Consider the following 19,481-nt stretch of genomic DNA (forward strand, 5'->3'; position numbering starts at 1 on the left):
GCCGGGCCAGCAGCCCGCCGCCCGGGCTCGCTCGCCTCGCCCACTTGTTGCTTCGCTCGCCGCCTCTCCTGCGGGCCGGGCCGGGCCGGGCGGGGCGGGGAAGCAGCCAGCCAGCCGCCGCGGCCCACAGACTCTCCTCCTCCTCCGCGGGCCCCGCCGACCCCGGAGCCCACCCCCCCCCGCGTCCGGCGGCGTGGGACGCTCGGCAGGAGCGGCCCGGAGCGTCCTTGGCTCGTCCGCTCGCGCAGCCGGCCGCCCCGGGCGGTGACCTCGGCTCCCCCCGCCTCGGGCCCGCCGGAGACGCGCTCGTTCGCCGCCGCAGCAGGCGGAGCGGAGCGGAGCGGAGCGGAGCGGGGCGGGCGGCTCCCGCCTGGGTTGCGAAAGTTGCCGAGCGCCAGCCTGTGCCCAGCTGCCCTCCCGCCGCGCCGCTCCACCTTTCCAAGCGGGCCCGAGCGCGGCCAGGTGGCCCCCCGCGCTCCCGCCCCCCATGGCCCGGCCCGCCGCCCGCCGCCCCCGCTAGAGCCCCGGAGGCAGCCCAGCCCAGCCGAGCCGAGCCGCGCCGGCCCGCCGCGCCCCTCCTCCCCGGCTGAAGCCCCGCTCGCCCGCCCGCCCGCCCGCCGCGCCATGGAGGTGAGGCTGTACGCCCGGCCGCCGGGCAAGACTTTCCGCGGCGCTTTCCAGAGCCTCTTCCAGAGCGTGCGCGAAGCTTTCCACAGCCCCGGCGGGGCGCGCGACGAGCCCGGCCAGCAGCACGCGACCCCCGCCGCCGCCGCCGCCGCCGCCTTGCCGGCCGCCAGCCCGCCCCAGCAGCAGCAGCAGCCGCCGCCGCCCGGCGCCTCGCCCACCTACCTGCCGCTGGACGAGCAGCCCCCGGCCGGCAAAGAAGACCGCGAGCCGCCGCCGCCGCCCGCCGCCGCCGCCTCGCTGGCCCTGCTGAGCCCCGCTCCCTTCCACAGCTGCTCCGGGGACCTGAAGGAGCTCCTGGGCGAGGGCAGCCCGCTGCCGCTCCTGCCCGACGCCCAAGGGCCGCCGCCGGCGGGGGGGGGCAAGGAGGGCCTGCTGGGCGAGAGCGCCAAGGAGCTGTGCAAGGCCGTCTCGGCCTCCATGGGGCTGGCGCTGGAGGCGCTGGAGGCGGCGGGCGGCGAGCTGCTGCCGGCCCGCGGCGACTGCATGTTCGCGCTGCCCGGCGCGGCGCCGCGGCCCCTGGCGCTGGGCGCCTGCAAGATCGTCGAGGCCGGCCCCGAGGAGGGCGGCGGCGGGCGGGCGGCGGCGGCGGCGGCGGCGGGGGGCGAGGGCGCGCCGGCCCTGCACGTCGCCGGCCCGCTCAGCCTCTACAAGAGCGCGCCCGACCTCGACGAGGCGGCGGCGGCGGCGGCGGCGGGCCGGGACCTGTGCGCCTTCCCGCTGGCGCTGGCGCCCGCCGGCCGCATCAAGCTGGAGAGCCCGCTGGAGTACGCGGCGGGCGGCGGCGGCGGGTGGGGCGCGCCGTGCCGCCGCCCGGGGGAGCTGCCCGCCCTGGGCGCCCCCTGCGCCGGCCCGCCCTGGCACCCCTTCTTCGCCGACGACGGGCAGCTGTACGGGCCGGGCCCCGCCGGCGAGCCCGCCGCCCCCGGCCCCTTCGCCTACGGCAGGAGCCCCGGCCCGACGCCCCACGACGCCGCCGCCGCCGAGCTGCCCGCCGACCTCTGGTACCCGGGCGGCGTGCTGGGCCGCCTGCCCTTCGCGCCCGCCGCCGCCGCCGCCGCCGCCTGCATCAAGACCGAGCTCAGCCCCTGGCTCGACGGCTACGCCGGCGCCTACGGAGACGTCAGGTAAGCGGCGGCACGGGGGGGGGGGGGGCTGCGGGGCTGCCCCGAAGGGCCCGGCCTCGCCCAGTCCGGCGGGGGAAACTCTCGCCCCCCGCTTCCAGCCGGCCGCCCTGGGCAGAGGCCGCCCGGCCCGGGGAACCGGCCTCGTGGCCGCAGCGCCGCTCAAGTCGCCTGCGGGCTGCCTCCTGCTCCGGGCGGGGGGCCCAAAGGCCCGCTGAAACTTCGGCCACGGAAGGGCGGCTGAGCGGCTCGCTCCACACAGGCGCCTTCCCTCATCCCGCGCTCCACACGCTCGGGAGCTTGCTCATCGCTGTCAGCGCAGCTGCTCTGCGAACCGTCGGAGGTGCTTCAGGCCCCATCTTCCTTTTACTAGTGATGCTGAGCACACAAAAAGAGCGGAAAGAAGAGCGGGGTTGTTCTGCTGCGAGAGAGGGGTCTTTCAGTGGGGGGGGGTCTTTTGTTTTTTCTACAACAGACAATCATAGTTATCTGAATGGCATGAGGTGTATTGGAGTGTTTCTGGAACCACTGCGGATGGCGCCTGGAGAGGGTGAAACAACCATATTTGCTTTCATAGATATGGTTGGCCGCTCGGAATTTTAACTTGTTTAGAGATTGAATTAAGTATATATATTTAATTTAATTATACGTGAATTTTTTTCCAGAGCCCTCTTTATGCTAAAGAAGAGTTCTGAAAGTTCTTTGATTTTTTAAAACAAGTAACAGATTGGAGTGCCGTTTTTATTCTGTCCTTAACAAGTTCTTTCTAATAGAAAAAAATCATAATGGATAGGAATGAGCTTAATCTTGGCTTATGCATGTCATAGATCTGTGCGTGTGGGGGGGTGTTTGTGGCATCAAAATGCTGCCTTTCAGTTAATGAGACCTTAAAGGACACCATTATCTCTGGTGCTACAGCAGTGATTTAGCTGTACTCTGCTAGTCTTAATGGACTGGTGACCGCTCAGCTCTTATTCTCCTGTACCCATCATTTCCCACATTCTCCCACAGCTAGTTAATTTACTTAACAAGGTGGCATCATTACAGGTTCTTATAACTCCCCCCCCCCCAATCGTGTATGCTGATTTGAAACTTAACTATCACTTTGCTACCTTTGAGCTTATTGTGCAAAATGAGTTCAGAGATTCTCGGCGCGCAAGGTCTTTGTTTCGCCAGCCTCCATGTCGCCAGTGGGGCCTGCGATGACATTCTCGACGGCTGGGCCATGAGTCAAAATGGAGACTGGGCAAGTTTCTTCCCAGAGTCCAACTGCAAGGAACTCAGACCTTCTCACTCCCAAAGAGTCCCATGCTCATTCTACTGATGTAAAGATGACCTCATTTGTCCAAGCAATAAAGAATCTGTCACAAGCACTAAATCCCCCATCAACATTTTAATCTTTTTCCCCCCTTTTTTTTTGGTAAGGGAGTGCTAGCAGTGGTCGAAAGTAAGGTTTTTTGGAAGCAGAGGCAGCTTATTAGATATCTGATTTGTCTCACAGATTTATTTAAAAAAGTGAAATTAGGGATTGCCGTGGGGCACCTCCGTCCTGTTTTCAGTTACTTAGATATCGTAAGTTTCATTGGTGCTTGAGCTCAGTCCACAGGCCAGTTAAAGCTGAACTGGGTGCTGAGTCTGTTCAGTTCCATTGACTGGTAAGGTTGGTAAATGAGCCTAAATATAGTTCATAGAAGAAAATCCCACCACTTCCAGTGGAATTCATTTCCACGTATCCTGGATCCAAAATTCTAGCATTTAATCTTCACTGGGTTATGCTTTGAACTCTTTGATAAAGATTTGATGGTCTACAACCGATTGAGGGCATTAGCTGACTAATTAGATTGGTGCTCCATCTGATTCAGAGGCTCTGGGCGAGTGTTGCAGGTATAAAAACAACAACAAAATGCATCCCTGGCCCAGTGGCTCAGAACCCATGGGGACTGGAGAAACTGTGGAAATAGCAGCAACAAAGTAAAACTGAATGCAACATTGCACAGAGTTGTCGTAGTAATCACATTATACATGAGAATCTTTACCAGGCATTACAAAATGTTATAAAGATATAATAAAACAAAGCTCAGATTTGTTTGTGTGCAAACTGTTAGTTGAATGCGATGCTTATTGCGCAAAATGAGTTCGGAGATTCTCGGCGGCGCAGGGTCCTTGTTTCGCCAGCCTCCATGTCGCCAGTGGGGCCTGCAATGACATTCTCGGCAGCTGGGCCGTGAGTCAAAATGGAGACTGGGCGAGTTTCTTCCCAGAGTCCAATTGTGTTTGAATCAGGCATTGCTTTTTAGCTGTTTAGGAAATATGAAGGATAATATTGCTGAAAAAGACGGGAGTTTTTGTAATGTCAAAGTGTGTCTATGGAGCTTGTATTGAAGCTCCTATCTGGCTGGTCTTGTTCCAAAGGCTTGAGCAGTCCGCCATTTTCTCCGGACATCTCTATACACAGTGACCGTGTAAATGTGGAGTTCTGCTGGCTTCTTGTGACATCTTTGGCTCTTGCTTTACCCCACAGCACTTGTTCGATAGCTCCCATTTGTGGTCAGGGGCAGTGCCCCCATAGTCATGTTAAAACTGTTACCACCATTGCAGATGTTAGCAGTTCGGTACACACAGATGCCCACAGAAAATAGATTTTCTTTTTCGATGGTGCTTTGATGCTGAATGCCGGTAACTATTGTCTGAAAAATGGGAATTTCATATCACCAGAGGATGAAAACTCATATATCAGGTTTACATGTTTTCCAGTACATCTCCATATCAGTTGCAAGATTCAGAAGTGCCAGAGTCTGTGGGGTGCCATAGGGGGCAAAGTGGGAATGGAGAACAGGATTTCACGTGCGGATCTCAACAAAGGGCCTGCAGGGTCATCCCAAAGAAAATATTTTTGGTGCAAGTGGTATTAGATATGCAAACCATCTTTTGAGCATCACATGCACTCATATCAATCTCACAGTGCCTCTATGGAAAAGTAATGTATGGTTTATGGGCTGGGAGCCAGATGTGTAGAAATCTGATAGATTTGGGTGGAGAATCCAACTTCAGTCTGCCCAGGTTTAAATCAATCAAAACAAGCCTTGCTAGATTGAATACAGTTGACTATCCCCCCCCCCCGCCCCGGTTACATTTATCTTGGGCCTAATCCAGCTCTCATGGAATCTGGTGGAAAGCCTCCCATTGACGTCAATGGACCTGGATGAGCTCTTTACATTTTATGACTTTACGGTCCTGTTGCTGCATTAGAGTCTGGCGGTCCATATTGTCTAATCTCTTTTATTTGTAAAATATCCCTTTCAGTGGGCCTGTTTGTGTCAGTCTGGGAAGTTTGGCCTTGCGCGGTCAGTGGTCTAAAGGATCACCTTCAGTTCAGTGTTCGTCTCGTAGCGATTGGTAGGGAAGCTTCCACGGCTTTCCTTGAAGTTCTACCACAGCTCCGTTTTAACTCTTGTGATACATTCTTCTTCTCACCAGCCATGTCACCAATTTTGGGGCATTTCTTACCTTTTCCAACCGCTGGATTCAGCCCATAATTTTGTAGCACAGTGGCCTCAGAATGTAGAAAACTATGAAAACTCCAGTGCAAATATCTGATATATTCAGTGTTATTGATTAAATTAAAAATATGGGCCGGGTGCCTTTGTACCTTTCAGTCAGCCCAGTATCTGGCTATGATAATGGAAGCTGAGAGTGGATTTATTTCTCTATAGGCAGTTTGCTAGAAAATCACCTGCTTATTTTTCCTTATATACCTCTATGATTAGAAGACTTCAGTTTCTAATCCTGCCAAAGTAGCAGCGCCTCTCTCATTAATTTCAGTTTCAGAATTACACAAGTGTAGGTTTTCCAGTGAAAGCAAATAACTAGACGCAAACTTACTTTTAAGGACCCCAACTCCCCGCCCCCAAGTCGAGCATTCCAAGAAAACACTTGAATATCTTTTTGGAGGAACTGCATAAAATGGTAGAAAAGAGCAAGAAGAAATGAGCTGTGGCTCACGAAAGCTCATACCCTGCCAGAAAATATTTTTGTTAGTCTTTAAGGTGCTACTGGACTCTTGCTCTTTTCTACTACTGCAGACAGACTAACACAGCTACCCACTGTGAATTATCTGCATAAAATGGGACACTTATCTGGGTCAGAATACGCAAACGTGCGGCCCTAAAGGTATGCCTGGTGTGCAGCTGTGCATTCCCTCTCTTCTGCTTGCATATACTGATCTAATGATTAGCTGCCTTCAGTTCGTAGTTCTTCTTTCTTCTTCTTTCTTCTTCTCCCCCCCCCCCACCGCCTAAGCTTGTGGGTGGTGGTGGCTTGAGCACAGATCAAGGCAGCAACCCTGAAGCCTTGTCACAGGATGCCTCGGTGCCCCGTTGTTCTTTCGAATGTTTGAATTGCATCTGACGGTGCAACAGCTTCATATTCAGCCTTTTTCACTCTCCGGTGCTGAAGTAAAGAGCAGGGCAAATGCTGTGTGGTCTTTCCCTTGTTGCTGTTGTATGGATCAATCTCCTTAGAGGTTATTTATTCTCTTAGGAACATACTTGCTGTGCAACTTTATGATTAGCTTCTTGGTGAGTGGCTTTTGATTTACTCCCCTGATGGAAGGAGATAAGCAGGGAATAAATTGTCAGTGGTGAGATAAGGGTTTCTGATTTATACCATTTTAAGCAAAGAACTGGAGCAAAGGCACATCGTGGTTAAGGCATTTTTCTTTGGCTCTCTTTTCTCCAGCTTTTTCTGTTGAGAGAATCCATCCTTTGGCACATGAATGAGACTCTGTATGTCCAAAGAGCACTTTAGATAATTAGTCCAGGACTCCTCTTGCCTGACTGCTGGGCGCAGCGGGGCAGAAGAGCTTTCACGGGGAGCTGCCATCTCCCTCTACCTCACAGCTGCGAGGGCAGGACACGGTCTTGACGGCCACTGGCCAGTCCGCATTCACACTCCCACGATGTGCTGGCCATAAGCTGTTTTTAGACTAGATGACTTATTGTCAGGGGGTTTAAGTCTCCATAGATGCTGGGATAATTCCTTATTTCTTTTGCTATTAATTTAGAAAATGTGCATGCCACCTCTCCAGAGGCCCTCCTCGCAAGGCACCTCACAAGTCAGAGACTGGCCTGCTGGCACTCCGTGGGGGTGGTGCTAGAGCAAAAGGAAGAGGCACAGCCAGGGGTTCATCGGGGCACCCAGGAGCTTCAGCGGGCTGAGCCTATTTCATGTAGCCTTAAAGATCGGATCGGAAACAATTACAGGCACCCAAGAAATTGATGCTGACACTCATGTCGAACTTTGTCTTGAACATGGAGCTTAAAGAGAGAGGAGCAGGAAGGACAGTTACTTGAGTTAAGTGAGTTTTCTTGAAAGGTTCTGGTTTCCACACCCGGGTTCTGCTCACCCAGAATTCCCTCCACTGCAAAGAAGATGTCAGTTCAGTCAACCTGCTAACTACATGTAAACATTACTGAAGGGAAGGCAGGCAATAATGCACACCTTGATTAGATTCAAATGGCCCGGCACGTTACTCTTCAGAAATCCACATGCAGTTCTTTGGGGGACGTTAGTGTCAACATCAATCACCATCATATTAGTTTGCTCTTCTTTGAAAATTGTCAACGGCATTTCAGTATGCTCAAAACCAAGGCTGAAATTATCCTTACAAGATCATCTTATAGACAGGCAGTCAAGAAATAAACAAGGGGGACTCTCTTATATTTGTCCCAAACGTTGCTTTTTTTTGGAATGGCAGGATGGACTGGAGAGGCAGCTAAATGGATTAAACAAATTAGAGGGAGAGAAAACAAGCTGAAACCGTCAAGGTGGTCACATGGCCAGTCTTTGTAACCACATTTTTCCTAACTCTCTTATGCTGCTTCGTTCCCGCCTCTGCCATTTATTTGCTAATTATACCTTGACTTTTTATGTTCTGCTGTAAAGTAGATGGTTATCTTTCCAGAGTGGTTTCTGCCTCTCTCTTGCTGTGTGTGTGTGGGGGGGGGGGTTGTTTTGTTTTTTTGCAACATCAAACATACTATTTTATGGAGCAACTATACTACTAAGGGATCCTCTCTGATCTGTAATAAATGCTACTTGAATAAATGATGGCAGTTCTTGGTAACAATAATAATAGAAAAATAGTAATGAGGGAAAGACACCAGAATGAATGAGGAGAAGGCGTTTGTTTTTGATCTTTTTTTCTCCATTAAATGTCTTTTCCAGAAAAATACACCAAACTCTTGAATTAACCCATCCTTCAGCCTTTGCCTGTTGGAGTATGGCAGTCTGAAGTGCCAGTGCCAGTGTGGGGGGTGGGCTTCTCTCTTACTCTCCGTTCTGGGGTAATACATTAATTTTTGGGCTTATCCATGTCAGCATGTGTGTCCTGGAGTCAGGGGCCTTCATCCAGACACATTCATAAGTTGCACTGAAATCCACTGAGCTGTCAATGAATCACAAGTAATTTGTCCCATGGATTTCATCGAAATTTAAGCACATCTGATTTCCTCTCTGCACTGGGGCCCTTTGCTCAGAAGTCCTGAAAATATTGTTGAACCGTAGGAGCTGTTGCTGGTCGATTTTGTTTGTTTGTTTAATATAATCATGAATTTTATCATGTCCTATCTTTTCTGCTTATTTACCTGCATCACTTTAAGTAGGCTTGCTTTACTATCGTTTGGATACTGTATAATATTGAAAATCAAGTATATGTTGCAAGTAGTTAGGTCCTTTAAAAAATCTGGAGATTTTGGAACATGTAGATCTAACTTGTTATATATTTGCAGTGAAGTTCTTAGTTGAAAATAATTAAGAAATGTTTGAAAATTACAACAATGGGAACCGCTGGTTTCATGGAGGGTTCTGTCTGTAGAGCGGCCGGGATCATGAAAGCGAAACTAGTTCAGTAGGCGTTTAGAACTCAAACGCAGGAAGGTGATAGTAGCTTTTCAAACATGTTCCTGTTGGCGTCTGTAAAAATAAGATTGCCCCCTGTTCTCTAATGGGTTCCTCTGACCTTTTTCTTTCAATGTAATGGCAATAGTATGCAGATATTTCTTTTGAAGATCAATGGTGCGTGGAGGAATGTTGCTTCTGAAACCTTCCCTTCTGGCTGGCTTTCAGATACACTCTCAAAGTCCATCGTCCCTAGAACCAATTTTCTGTCCTGCGAATGCTGGGTAATTGTGAAAATCATCGATGTGATAAATCAGTCTCCCGTTGAAACAGTTTGGGTCTTTTCCTTCCCTTCTCTTTCTCTTCACCTCTTTTTAACCTTTATCTTTATTAGCATGAGTTAACAAGCAGAGTGTCTGGGTCATGTTGTCTCTGCCACCCTTAGCCCTCCTTTTCTGTCCTTTGCCCCTGGCAGGTCTCGAAGTTATGAACTTTGGAGCCTGATACGGAAGAGTGAGCTGAGCCGAGAAGCTGTTTATCCCTCTAATTCGTTTGTGTGGATGTCCGTGCAGGCATGCTCGTTATTTGTCTGGCCTGTACATTATGCTTTATGTGCTTTACCCTGGGATGTCTCTGCTGACCATATGGAAGGAGCCTCTGATGAGGCAGACGCTGCCTGGACGTGTTGTTTGAAATGCATTACCGACCTGATTTGGGGGCACAGATACACATGCAGGGCGGAGTTTAGGGTGGCCTGCTGCCTTTCTGCTGTTCTTTTCACTTGGACCAAAGCCTTGGCCTCTGTGTATTCCTGAAACGTTGTAAGTTTAAGGGGCGGGGGGAACCCTGGATTTGGTGGCCACTAATAGGGAGGGAAAGACTAAGGTCTGAGCTGGCTTGCTGGGGAGGGCGGACTACAAATATGAAATATTAAAAAATAAAATAAGGTAAGTGGAACGTTCAATTGCATTTACTACTCGTTTTGATAGACTACAGAGGGTTAGAATCCTTATCTTATATATCTGTTAGCAGGCTTGTAAAGTTGTTGTTGTTCCTATATTTTCTAATTACAACTTGATGCTAAGAACAAAAGCCGCCTGCCAAAAGGTAACCGAGCCAAGGATTTGAATGGAGGTTTTACAAGTACAACTCAAATAACATTAGAGGTCCTGAAGTACTTTGTCTCTGTTGTGAGCTATCCCATCATCCTCTGGAGTTCCCCTCTTCCTTTTATGTAAAGGTTCTCAAATTAGACAAAGTTAGCCATCGTAATTGTTTTGAATCTCCATAAAAGTGCCAAGGCTTATAGTATAATCAGCATCTCTTCTGAGGGCACCCAGTTAGAACTGTTCACAAGAGCAGATCCCACAGTGAAGTGGTTCCTGTATTTGACCACTCCAGACTGCCAGTGTGTGTGTGTGTGTGTGTGTGTGTTTTGATGTGATGGGTTACATGTTTGAAGCCCTTGCAGCACAGCGAAGATATTCTCCCTGTCGTCTAGTTTTCTATTTCTTCTTCTCCCTGACATGCTGATTTTCTGTGTGCAAGGATTTTTTATAAAATGGAGGAATATTCAATCATGTGACACCCCACATCTGCTGTATGTTTAAGCCAAATATGCTGCATTGAAAGAGCACGCTGCCTGTCGCTAAAAACACACACACCCATAAACAATTTATTGGGTATTAAAGATAAGCACTTTTCTCAGAGGGCAGCAGCAAAGTAGCTGCTGATCCTGAACTTGAGGCAGGCTGGTCAGAGAAAAAGAGTAAGAAAAAGTAAGAGTAAGAAAAAGAGCCCATAAGTACCTCACAAGCACCTCACAAGCAATGTGGATGTCTCATTTGGCGTTCTCAAGGGGATTCAGACAACTTCTGACCACACATCGGTCTTGATGCTTGGAAGAATTCTCCTGACTCCACTTGGCTAGCTGGTGTGGTAAATGGTCATCTGTGTCCACTCACTGTCAGTGAAGAAGGGCTTAAAATGTGGAATTTGCTGTCAGAGGATGTGGTGATGGCCACAGGCATAGACCACTTTAAAAGGGGATTAGACAGATTCCTGGAGGCAAGGTCTATCAGTGACTACTAGCCATGGGGACTAAAGGGGAACCTCCATGTTCAGAGGCAGGAAATCTCTGAACCTCAGTACCAAGAGGACTCATGAGAGGAAGGCTTCAGGCTCTGTGCCCTGTTGTTGACCCTCCAGAGTTGACCCTCCTGTTTGAGACAGGATACTGGATTAGATGCAATACTGGTCTGATCCAGCAGAGCAAATCTCATGTTCCTATGGCTTGACTGGGAAGGGAAAGAAGGGGGCACTGCCGTTCCTGGAGGAGTGAGGGGAGATCTTGTCTCTCTTAGCAACTGCCTGACTTCTTTGGGAAGCTGGGGGGGCATTCTTGAGCTGGAAGGAGTAATGCTTAGAGGATGGGCACAAGCTGGTTACTACAGCATGCCCTTCACAATGTTGGGAGATTTACACCGTCATCACCCAGAGTACATTTCTGCTTGGCTGCTGAAGAGCAGATGAACCCAGTATAAAGGCCCTGCTGGATCAGACCAAGGCCCATCAAGTCCAGCAGTCTGTTCACACAGTGGCCAACCAGGTGCCTCTAGGAAGCCCCCAAACAAGATGACTGCAGCAACTTTCTCCTGCCTGTCTTCCAAAGTACCTCATATAATAGGCATGCTCCTCTGATCCTGGAGAGAATAGGTATGCATCATGACTAGTATCCATTTTGACTAGTAACCCTCTCTTCCATGAACATGTCTACTCTCCTCTTAAAGCCTTCCAAGATGGCAGCCATCACCACATCCTGGGGCAGGGAGTTCCACAATTTAACTGCGTTGTGTGAAGAAATACTTCCTTTTATCAGTTTTGAATCTCTCACCCTCCAGCTTCAGCAGATGACCTCACATTCTAGTATTATGAAAGAGGGAGAAAAGTTTCTCCCTGTCCACTCTCTCTATATCATGCATAATTTTATAGACCTCTATCATGTCTCCCCTTAACCGCCTTCTTTCCAAGCTAAACAGCCCTAAGCGTTTTAACCGCTCATCATAAGGCAGTTGCTATAAGTCCCCCTAAGGAGCCCTGTGGCGCAGAGTGTTCAGCTGCAATACTGCAGTCAAAAGCTCTGCTTACGACCTGAGTTCGATCCCGACGGAAGTCGGTTTCAGGTAGCCGGCTCAAGGTTGACTCAGCCTTCCATCCTTCCGAGGTCAGTCAAATGAGTACCCAGCTCGCTGGGGGTAAAGGGAAGATGACTGGAGAAGGCACTGGCAAACCACCCCGTAAACAAAGTCTGCCTAGAAAACGTCGGGATGTGACATCACCCCATGGGTCAGGAATGACCCGGTGCTTGCACAGGGGACCTTTACCTTTATAAGTCCCCTGATCATTTTGGTTGCTCTTTTCTGCACCTTCTCAAGCTCTGCAATATCCTTTTAGGGGTGAGGTGATCAGAACTGTACACAGTATTCCAAGTTTGGTCTCACCAGATTTGTACAAGGGCAGTATGATATCAGCAGTTTTATTCTCTATTCCTTGACTAATTATGGCCAGCATGGAATTTGCCTTTTTCACAGCAGCCACACACTGGGTTGACATCTTTATCGAGCTATCCACTACCACCCCAAGATCCCTTTCTTCATCTGTCACTGCCAGCACAAATCCCATCAGTGTATGTGTGAAGCTGGGATGTTTTTTTTTGCCCCAATATGCATCACTTTACACTTGCTCACATTGAATCTCATTTACCATTTTAATGCCCACTCCTCCGGTTTGGAGAGATCTTTTGGAGCTCTCAACGGTCCATTTTTGTTTTAACCACTCTAAATAATTTGTTGTCATCTGCAAATTTGGCCACCTTGCTGTTCATGCCCATTGATGAACAGGTTGAAAAGCACCGGTCCCAACAGATCCCCGAGGGACCCCACTGCTCACATCCCTCCATTGTGAGAAATGACCATTGATTCCTAATCTCTGCTTCCTATTTTTCAGCCAGCTCTCAATCCATAAGAGGACTTGTCCTCTTATCCCATGACTATGAAGTTTGCTTATCAGTCTTTGGTGGGGGACTTTGTTTATTTGGATTTCCAAAAGGCTTTTGACAATATCCACAGTGTATGAAAAGCCCTTTGGGGTGGGGCGTAACAGTTTAGACACAACCAAACTCTCAAGCATACACAATTCTGCATGGCATAGAGGACCAATGACAGAGTTTTTAAGAAACACAAACTGCCAAAAGAAATGAGATCACACCTTAACATGGTGAGGGGTTTGTGTGTGTGTCATCGAAGCTGGGAGCAATACCGTAAGGGATCTAGACTCTGTCAAGAAGCTAAACTCCTAGCAGAGTCACTCAAGGCAGAAAGGTCACAGCTGAGACACAGACAAAGATACGCCCACCCCCCTCAGAGATCAGTGGTCACATCAGCAGAAGAGAGCAGACATTAGCCACTGGGCAGCAGCAGTAGTGTGTGTGTGTGGGGGGGGTGACACTGGCAGAGGATCCGTAGACAACAGCAGTGCCACTCCAGCTAACCCTGGTTGGTACTGCGCAGAAGAAAGCAATGGTAGACCACTTCTGATTATCTCTTACCTTGAAAACTCTATGATGAGACAATCCAAAGTGAAAAAAGATACAGTGCTGGAAGACGGAACCCCCATAAGGGTTTCAAGGCACTCAGTTAGCTACTGGGGAAGAACTGAGCACAACTACAAATAGCACTTTTCCTAATGTCTTTTTTTCCCCATTTTGGATGGTCTCCTCACATTACTGGCGGAAAATAGTGAAGACTTGAAACGACTCCTGATGAAGGTCAAGGTTGAAAGTGCCGAATCAGGCTTACAGCTGAACATCAAGAAGACAAAAATAATGACTACTGGGTTTAGTGTCAGTTTTATGGAGATGATTCTAAATTGCTTTTATCATGTTTATATAGATGTTGTATAACTAATGCCAATAAACGCTTCGTATTCGACTACTGGGTTTAAGGTTTACAACTTTAAGGTTGACAATGAAAAAATTGATAATGTTCAAAATGGGACTATCGTCACATTATGAGAAGACAAGACAATAATGCTAGGAAAGTTGAAGGCAGCAGGAAAAGAGGAAGGCCCAACAGGAGATGGATTGACACCACCAAGGAATCCACGGCCCTCAGTTTGCAAGACCTCAGCAAGGCTGTGAATGAGGGGACGTTTTGGAGGACATTAATTCATAGGGTTGCCATAAGGCAGAAGCAACTTGGTGGTACTTAAAACACATACAGGTTAAAACCGAGGCTGGCTGACCCAAGGATAGCCCCTCTTCTCCCTGGCACAGCTTCCTGGCCCTCTGCCTCAGAGCCATCCCATGCTGAGGAACAAGCTCTTCCTGTGGTGCAGCTGTTCGATGCGAAAAGCACAGACGCCCTGTCAAGGAAACCAGTTGGCTTTAATGGCAAAGGGCCGCAATAAACCGTAATCACCCTTTTTGCATAGTGCTCTGTGAGATGAAGGTGGCTCTGGATCACTCTCCCAGTATTGCAGGTGAGGGGCTGAGGGGGCAGGGTAATGAGGCGGCCCTAGGAGGCCATGAGCGAGACGAGACACAACTCTTTCCCTTCTTTGTAGCCCTCGTATCGAGAGTGGCCAAACCTCCTTCCATTCGCTGCCTGCTGAACTCTTTCATCTTTATGATGTTGTGGCCATGATGCCTGGCTCTTGTTGACCTGCTCCAAGGCCCTGGCCAGGTTTCCCTGTGTCTCACTCACACCACACCTGGGAGCCTGACAAATTAATGGGAGAGGAGAGGCTGGAAGGGCCTTTTGGGTGGAAGCTGCTCTTGGGCCCCAAAAGGGTGTTTTTGGGGCCTTAGAATTCCTCCTCACTTGAGTACATTTTTATCCTGCCGCTTGCTCCAGAGAGCTGTGAGTGGCATATAGGTGGTCCTCTCTTTCTCCATAGTGTCGTCAAGTCACAGCTGAGTTATGGCGATCATGTAGGGTTTTCAAGGTAAGAGGCATTCGGAGGTGGCTTGCCACTGCCAGTTTCTGTGTGGTCTGAGAAAGTTCTGGGAGAACTGTGACTGGCCCAAGGTCACCCAGCAAGCTCCATGTGGAGGAGTGGGGGAATCAAGCCCGGTTGTCCAGATTAGACTCTGCTGCTGTTAACCACGATACCATGCTAGCTCCTCTTTCTCCATTAACCTAACTAAAAAACAGCTGCATGTGTGTGTCTCCAGTAGATAACTAGGGAAATAATCCTTTATCACCCCTACCACTCCCTTTGTGGGACTCTCTCCCCAGGGAGATTTGTCTATCCCCGTGAAGATATTTCTGTTTTCTGTTTTGTTTGGCGTTCCCTCAATGACCCCTCCTTCCTAACCAATGTTTTTATGTTTTGTATGTATTTTAACTCTGTTTTTGGAAGGCCTTGAAGAGGGCTCTGGGATTGCTTCTGGAAGCTCGGGTACTCCAGTTTCCTGTGCTTCTCTTACAATCGCTGGGGTTCGGTGCTCACTTTGGGTCTCCTGACCCTTCAAAGTGCAAGCTGGCAGGTCACTGAGGCGAAGGCTTCCTAGCAGGGCTGAGTTAATGATTACTAGGTCAAGCCAAGGCGAGGCCCTGACAAGCTTTTGAAGTGAATTTTGAAGGCTTGCATGAATAAGGAAGTTTTAGTTTGGCACCCTCTGCCCCACTCCCGAGGGCCACGCCAATACTTTTTTTCTTTCCTCAATGGAAGTGGTCATGCTCTGTGATTCTGCTCTCTCTGCCACCAGCTTTGTGTGTGTGTGTGCTAAGTGCCGTCTAGTGGCTTCCTGCTTATTGCGACCCTTTGAATTAATGACCTCTCCCCCCTTCCCCATCTCATCAGATCTTGGAAGCTAAGGAGGGTCGACCCTGGTCAGAATTTGTTTGGGAGACCACCAAGGAATACCAGGGTTGTGATGCGGAGGCGGGCAATGGCAAACTACCTCTGAACCTCTCTTGCCTTGAAAACCCCACCAGGGGTCTCCATAAGTCAGCTGTGACTTAACAGCAAAAAGAAAGTTCTAATGGTAACAGTAGGGTGGATTTGATTGAAATCAAATCGATTTAAATCACTAGTCAGTAAGAATTGATTTAAAACATGGTTTTCTACATAAAGACTCATTCTTGTTGGTATAATCTTAATATTTACAACCAGATTAAGGTTTCATTTTTAGTATAATGACTTTTCAGATTAGTTTACAGTTATATCAAAAATTACAGATTTGGTTATACTATTAGAAATACATAGATAATTATGAAATTATTGCGAGCTATCTCCAGTTTCAGTTGGGCCACCAGACCTTGCATTTCTTTGTTGCAGTGTTTGCGTTTTGCCTGCCTGCCTGCCTTACCCATAGATTAGAGGAACTTCATTGAAATATTCCCAAACTGGGTCTCTTTTACAGCCTGCTGCCATGATCGGTTTTCTGTTCCAGGGAGAAAATAATGTGATAAACCTCAGGCTATACACTAGGGTTGCCAGGTGTCTGTTAATAGCAGGCAATTGCCCACCAATTAGCAGGCCTGCCTGCCACCCCTCAGCTGGCCACCGGGGGAACCAGGCCGTCTGAAAGCGGGAGGCGATCTGCCTGGGCACAGTGAAATAATGTCCCTTCCAGGTTTACCCTGGAAGTGACGGGGATGCTCTACCACGTCCCTAAAAAAAAAACTTGGTGGAAGCCACACAGTTTTTTGAGGAATGTGCTAGAGCTTTACTTCCAGGGTAAACCAGGAAGTGATTGGGACATTCTAGCACATTCCTCCAAAAACACTATGGTTTAGATTTTTTTGAGGGACATGCTAGAGCGTCCCCGTCACTTCCAATGTAAACCTGGGACTTTTTGCGTGTGCGCGCGAAGCACACACACTCACACACACCCAGCTCCAGTGGCAAATGGGGTCCTGGCAACCCTACTATACACACAAAGATCCCAAGACTTGTGGAGTATTCTGCTCAAAGGTTTGCACTTTCATTTTGATTGCTTGTCCCTCCCTCCTCACACTTTGCTCCTTGTGCAAATCTATTCCACTCTAAACAATCTTCTATTTATTGAACTTATTGAAAGTTGGCACTTAAGAGGTAAGGGGTAGATTTGCAAAGGAACAATGGGATTAAGGTCTTTTTCTCAACTCTGTATGTTTTTTAATAACATTTTTACTGTGAAGAAGAGGCAGAGTAAGCGTGCAACCACCGATAAGGCCCAGTGACAAAATCAAGCATCTTGTGATAATATCTTCTAGATGGAAAATTTGCCCAAAATAATCTTACAGAAACTTCTGGAAGAGCATGCAATTGTGAATGGATTAATGGAATTAATTTACCAAAAAATTATAAAATTGCATGAATATACAGTCTCATCTACATAATTAAAAACTAATCCTTATCTCATGATGAATAACCTTTGGACTGACTATGATGTATCTTAAATACAATACTATTTAAACTATCCTTGGATTTTCCCTCAAAAAGCATTTTATTTAAAAAATCCGATTTAAATTTTTTTAAATCCTTTTTTTTAAAATCACTGATTTTTATCCACCCTGGGTAACAGCCTTGCTGAGGTCTTGCAAACTGAGGGCCGTGGCTTCCTTGGTGGAGTCAATCCATCTTCTGTTGGCCTGCCTCTTTTCCTGTTGCCTTCAACTTTTCCTAGCAATATTGCCTTTTCCAGTAACTCTTGTCTTCTCATAATGTGACCAAAGTACAATAGTCCAATTTTGAACTTTATCAATTTTTTCATTGTCAACCTTCAAGTTAATTCCCCAGTCGTCATTATTTTTGTCTTCTTGATGTTCAGCTGTAATCCTGCTTCGGCACTTTCAACCTTAACCTTCATCAGGAGTCGTTTCAAATCTTCACTATTTTCTGCCAGTAATGTGAGGAGAGCCCTGACCTGGATGGCCCAGGCTAGCCTGATCTCATCATATCTCAGAAGCTAAGCAGGGTCAGCCCTGCTTAGTATTTGGATGGGAGACCACCAAGGAATACCAGGGTTGCTGTACAGAGGAAGGCACTGGCAAACCACCTCTGTTAGTCTCTTGCCATGAAAACCCCAAAAAGGGGTCGCTATAAGTCGGCTGGGACTTGCCGGCACTTTACACACACACACACACACACACACACACACACACACACACACAATGTGAGGAGACCTTTCAAAATGGGGAAAAAAAGACATTAGGAAAAGTGCTATTTGTAGTTGTGCTCAGTTCTTCCCCAGTAGCTAACTGAGTGCCTTGAAACCCTTATGGGGGTTCCGTCTTCCAGCACTGTATCTTTTTTCACTTTGGATTGTCTCATCATAGAGTTTTCAAGGTAAGAGATAATCAGAAGTGGTCTACCATTGCTTTCTTCTGCGCAGTACCAACCAGGGTTAGCTGGAGTGGCACTGCTGTTGTCTACGGATCCTCTGCCAGTGTCACCCCCCCCACACACACACTACTGCTGCTGCCCAGTGGCTAATGTCTGCTCTCTTCTGCTGATGTGACCACTGATCTCTGAGGGGGGTGGGCGTATCTTTGTCTGTGTCTCAGCTGTGACCTTTCTGCCTTGAGTGACTCTGCTAGGAGTTTAGCTTCTTGACAGAGTCTAGATCCCTTACGGTATTGCTCCCAGCTTCGATGACACACACACAAACCCCTCACCACGTTAAGGTGTGATCTCATTTTTAATTGTCTTGTTAGCCTCAGTTTGGTCATTTCAGCTTGTAGGGAGAGTTCAGGCTTGATTTGATCTAGAACCCACTGAATTGTTTCTTTGGTGGTCAACTGTATCTGTAAAATCTCTTCGAACACCACATCACCTTTTTGCCTGAACTGAAACCTGAAGATAGATTTTGAGAGACAAAAACAATTCCCATATCAATTTGTCTAGTAGCCAACAACGGCCTCAAAGGTCAGTAAAGTGGAGACACAGGGCCTTATCAGTGGTAGCACTCTTACTCTCAGACACTGTTCTGTCTCTAGATTTCACGGTTTTAGGCACAAAGTGGAGACATCTTTATTCATTCAGGACTTCTAATGAGTTTTAGGTTGAAGATCCAACAGAACCCCTGTGAGAGATCCCCCTCTCTGAGTTTGCTTCTCCAAATCAGTTGCTCAGACGTTGATACAGAAACAATCGATTTATTGAAGCCTTCAGGAGATGAGACAGGCACAGGTAGAAAGTTGCAAGTGAGGGGCTATACGGGTTTACAGAATATATTGACTCCAGGGCACTGGGGCACTGGGGTTCACACTTATTGTTATGGGAAGTTACAAGCTTGGCATAATACAAAACATCAGACAGATCCCAGGAAGTCTGGGCGGCTATCACACTTCCAAGGCCGCATCGGCCTGAGGGAGTACTGGCAGGAAGAACAGCGGGGGGGGGGAAGATACATGGGCCATCAGGCCTGGCGCCTGAGACCAGAAGGTGTGAACTGCTTTTACGAGTTCACTGATAACACAGCAGGTGATGGAAAGCAGAGACACAAAGACAGAGACCCTCACATTCTGCCCCCCTTAAGGCCCCCCCCCGGGGTCCCCGAGAGGACGAGGCTTATCGGGATAAGCAAGGTGGAATTCCCGGACTAAGCGAGGAGCCGCCATGTGGGGTGCGGCCACCCATTCGTCATGAGCGGAGCCAAGGTTTTTCCAGCGAACAAAGTAAAACAGTTTCCCTTTCTTCCATTTGGAGTCTAAAACCTTGGATATTTCCAAATGGGTGTCCCCTCCTACTACGGTAGGAATCTCGTGTGCGGGAGGGGGGTGGAAC

At 48.7% G+C, this 19,481-nt stretch overlaps 1 protein-coding gene across 1 annotated transcript in view; it reads left to right on the plus strand.

Moving 5' to 3' along the window:
- The first annotated feature begins 624 nt into the window (after positions 1–624).
- Positions 625–19,481, plus strand: part of AR (androgen receptor) — a 280,055-nt gene continuing 261,198 nt past the window's right edge. The window contains exon 1 of the mRNA XM_056859314.1: positions 625–1,811. Coding sequence (XP_056715292.1) covers positions 625–1,811 — 1,187 coding nt within the window. The remainder of the gene's footprint in view (positions 1,812–19,481) is intronic.

This window comes from Euleptes europaea, chromosome 13 (genome assembly GCF_029931775.1).
Source record: "Euleptes europaea isolate rEulEur1 chromosome 13, rEulEur1.hap1, whole genome shotgun sequence".
Classification (NCBI taxonomy): Eukaryota; Metazoa; Chordata; class Lepidosauria; order Squamata; family Sphaerodactylidae; genus Euleptes; species Euleptes europaea.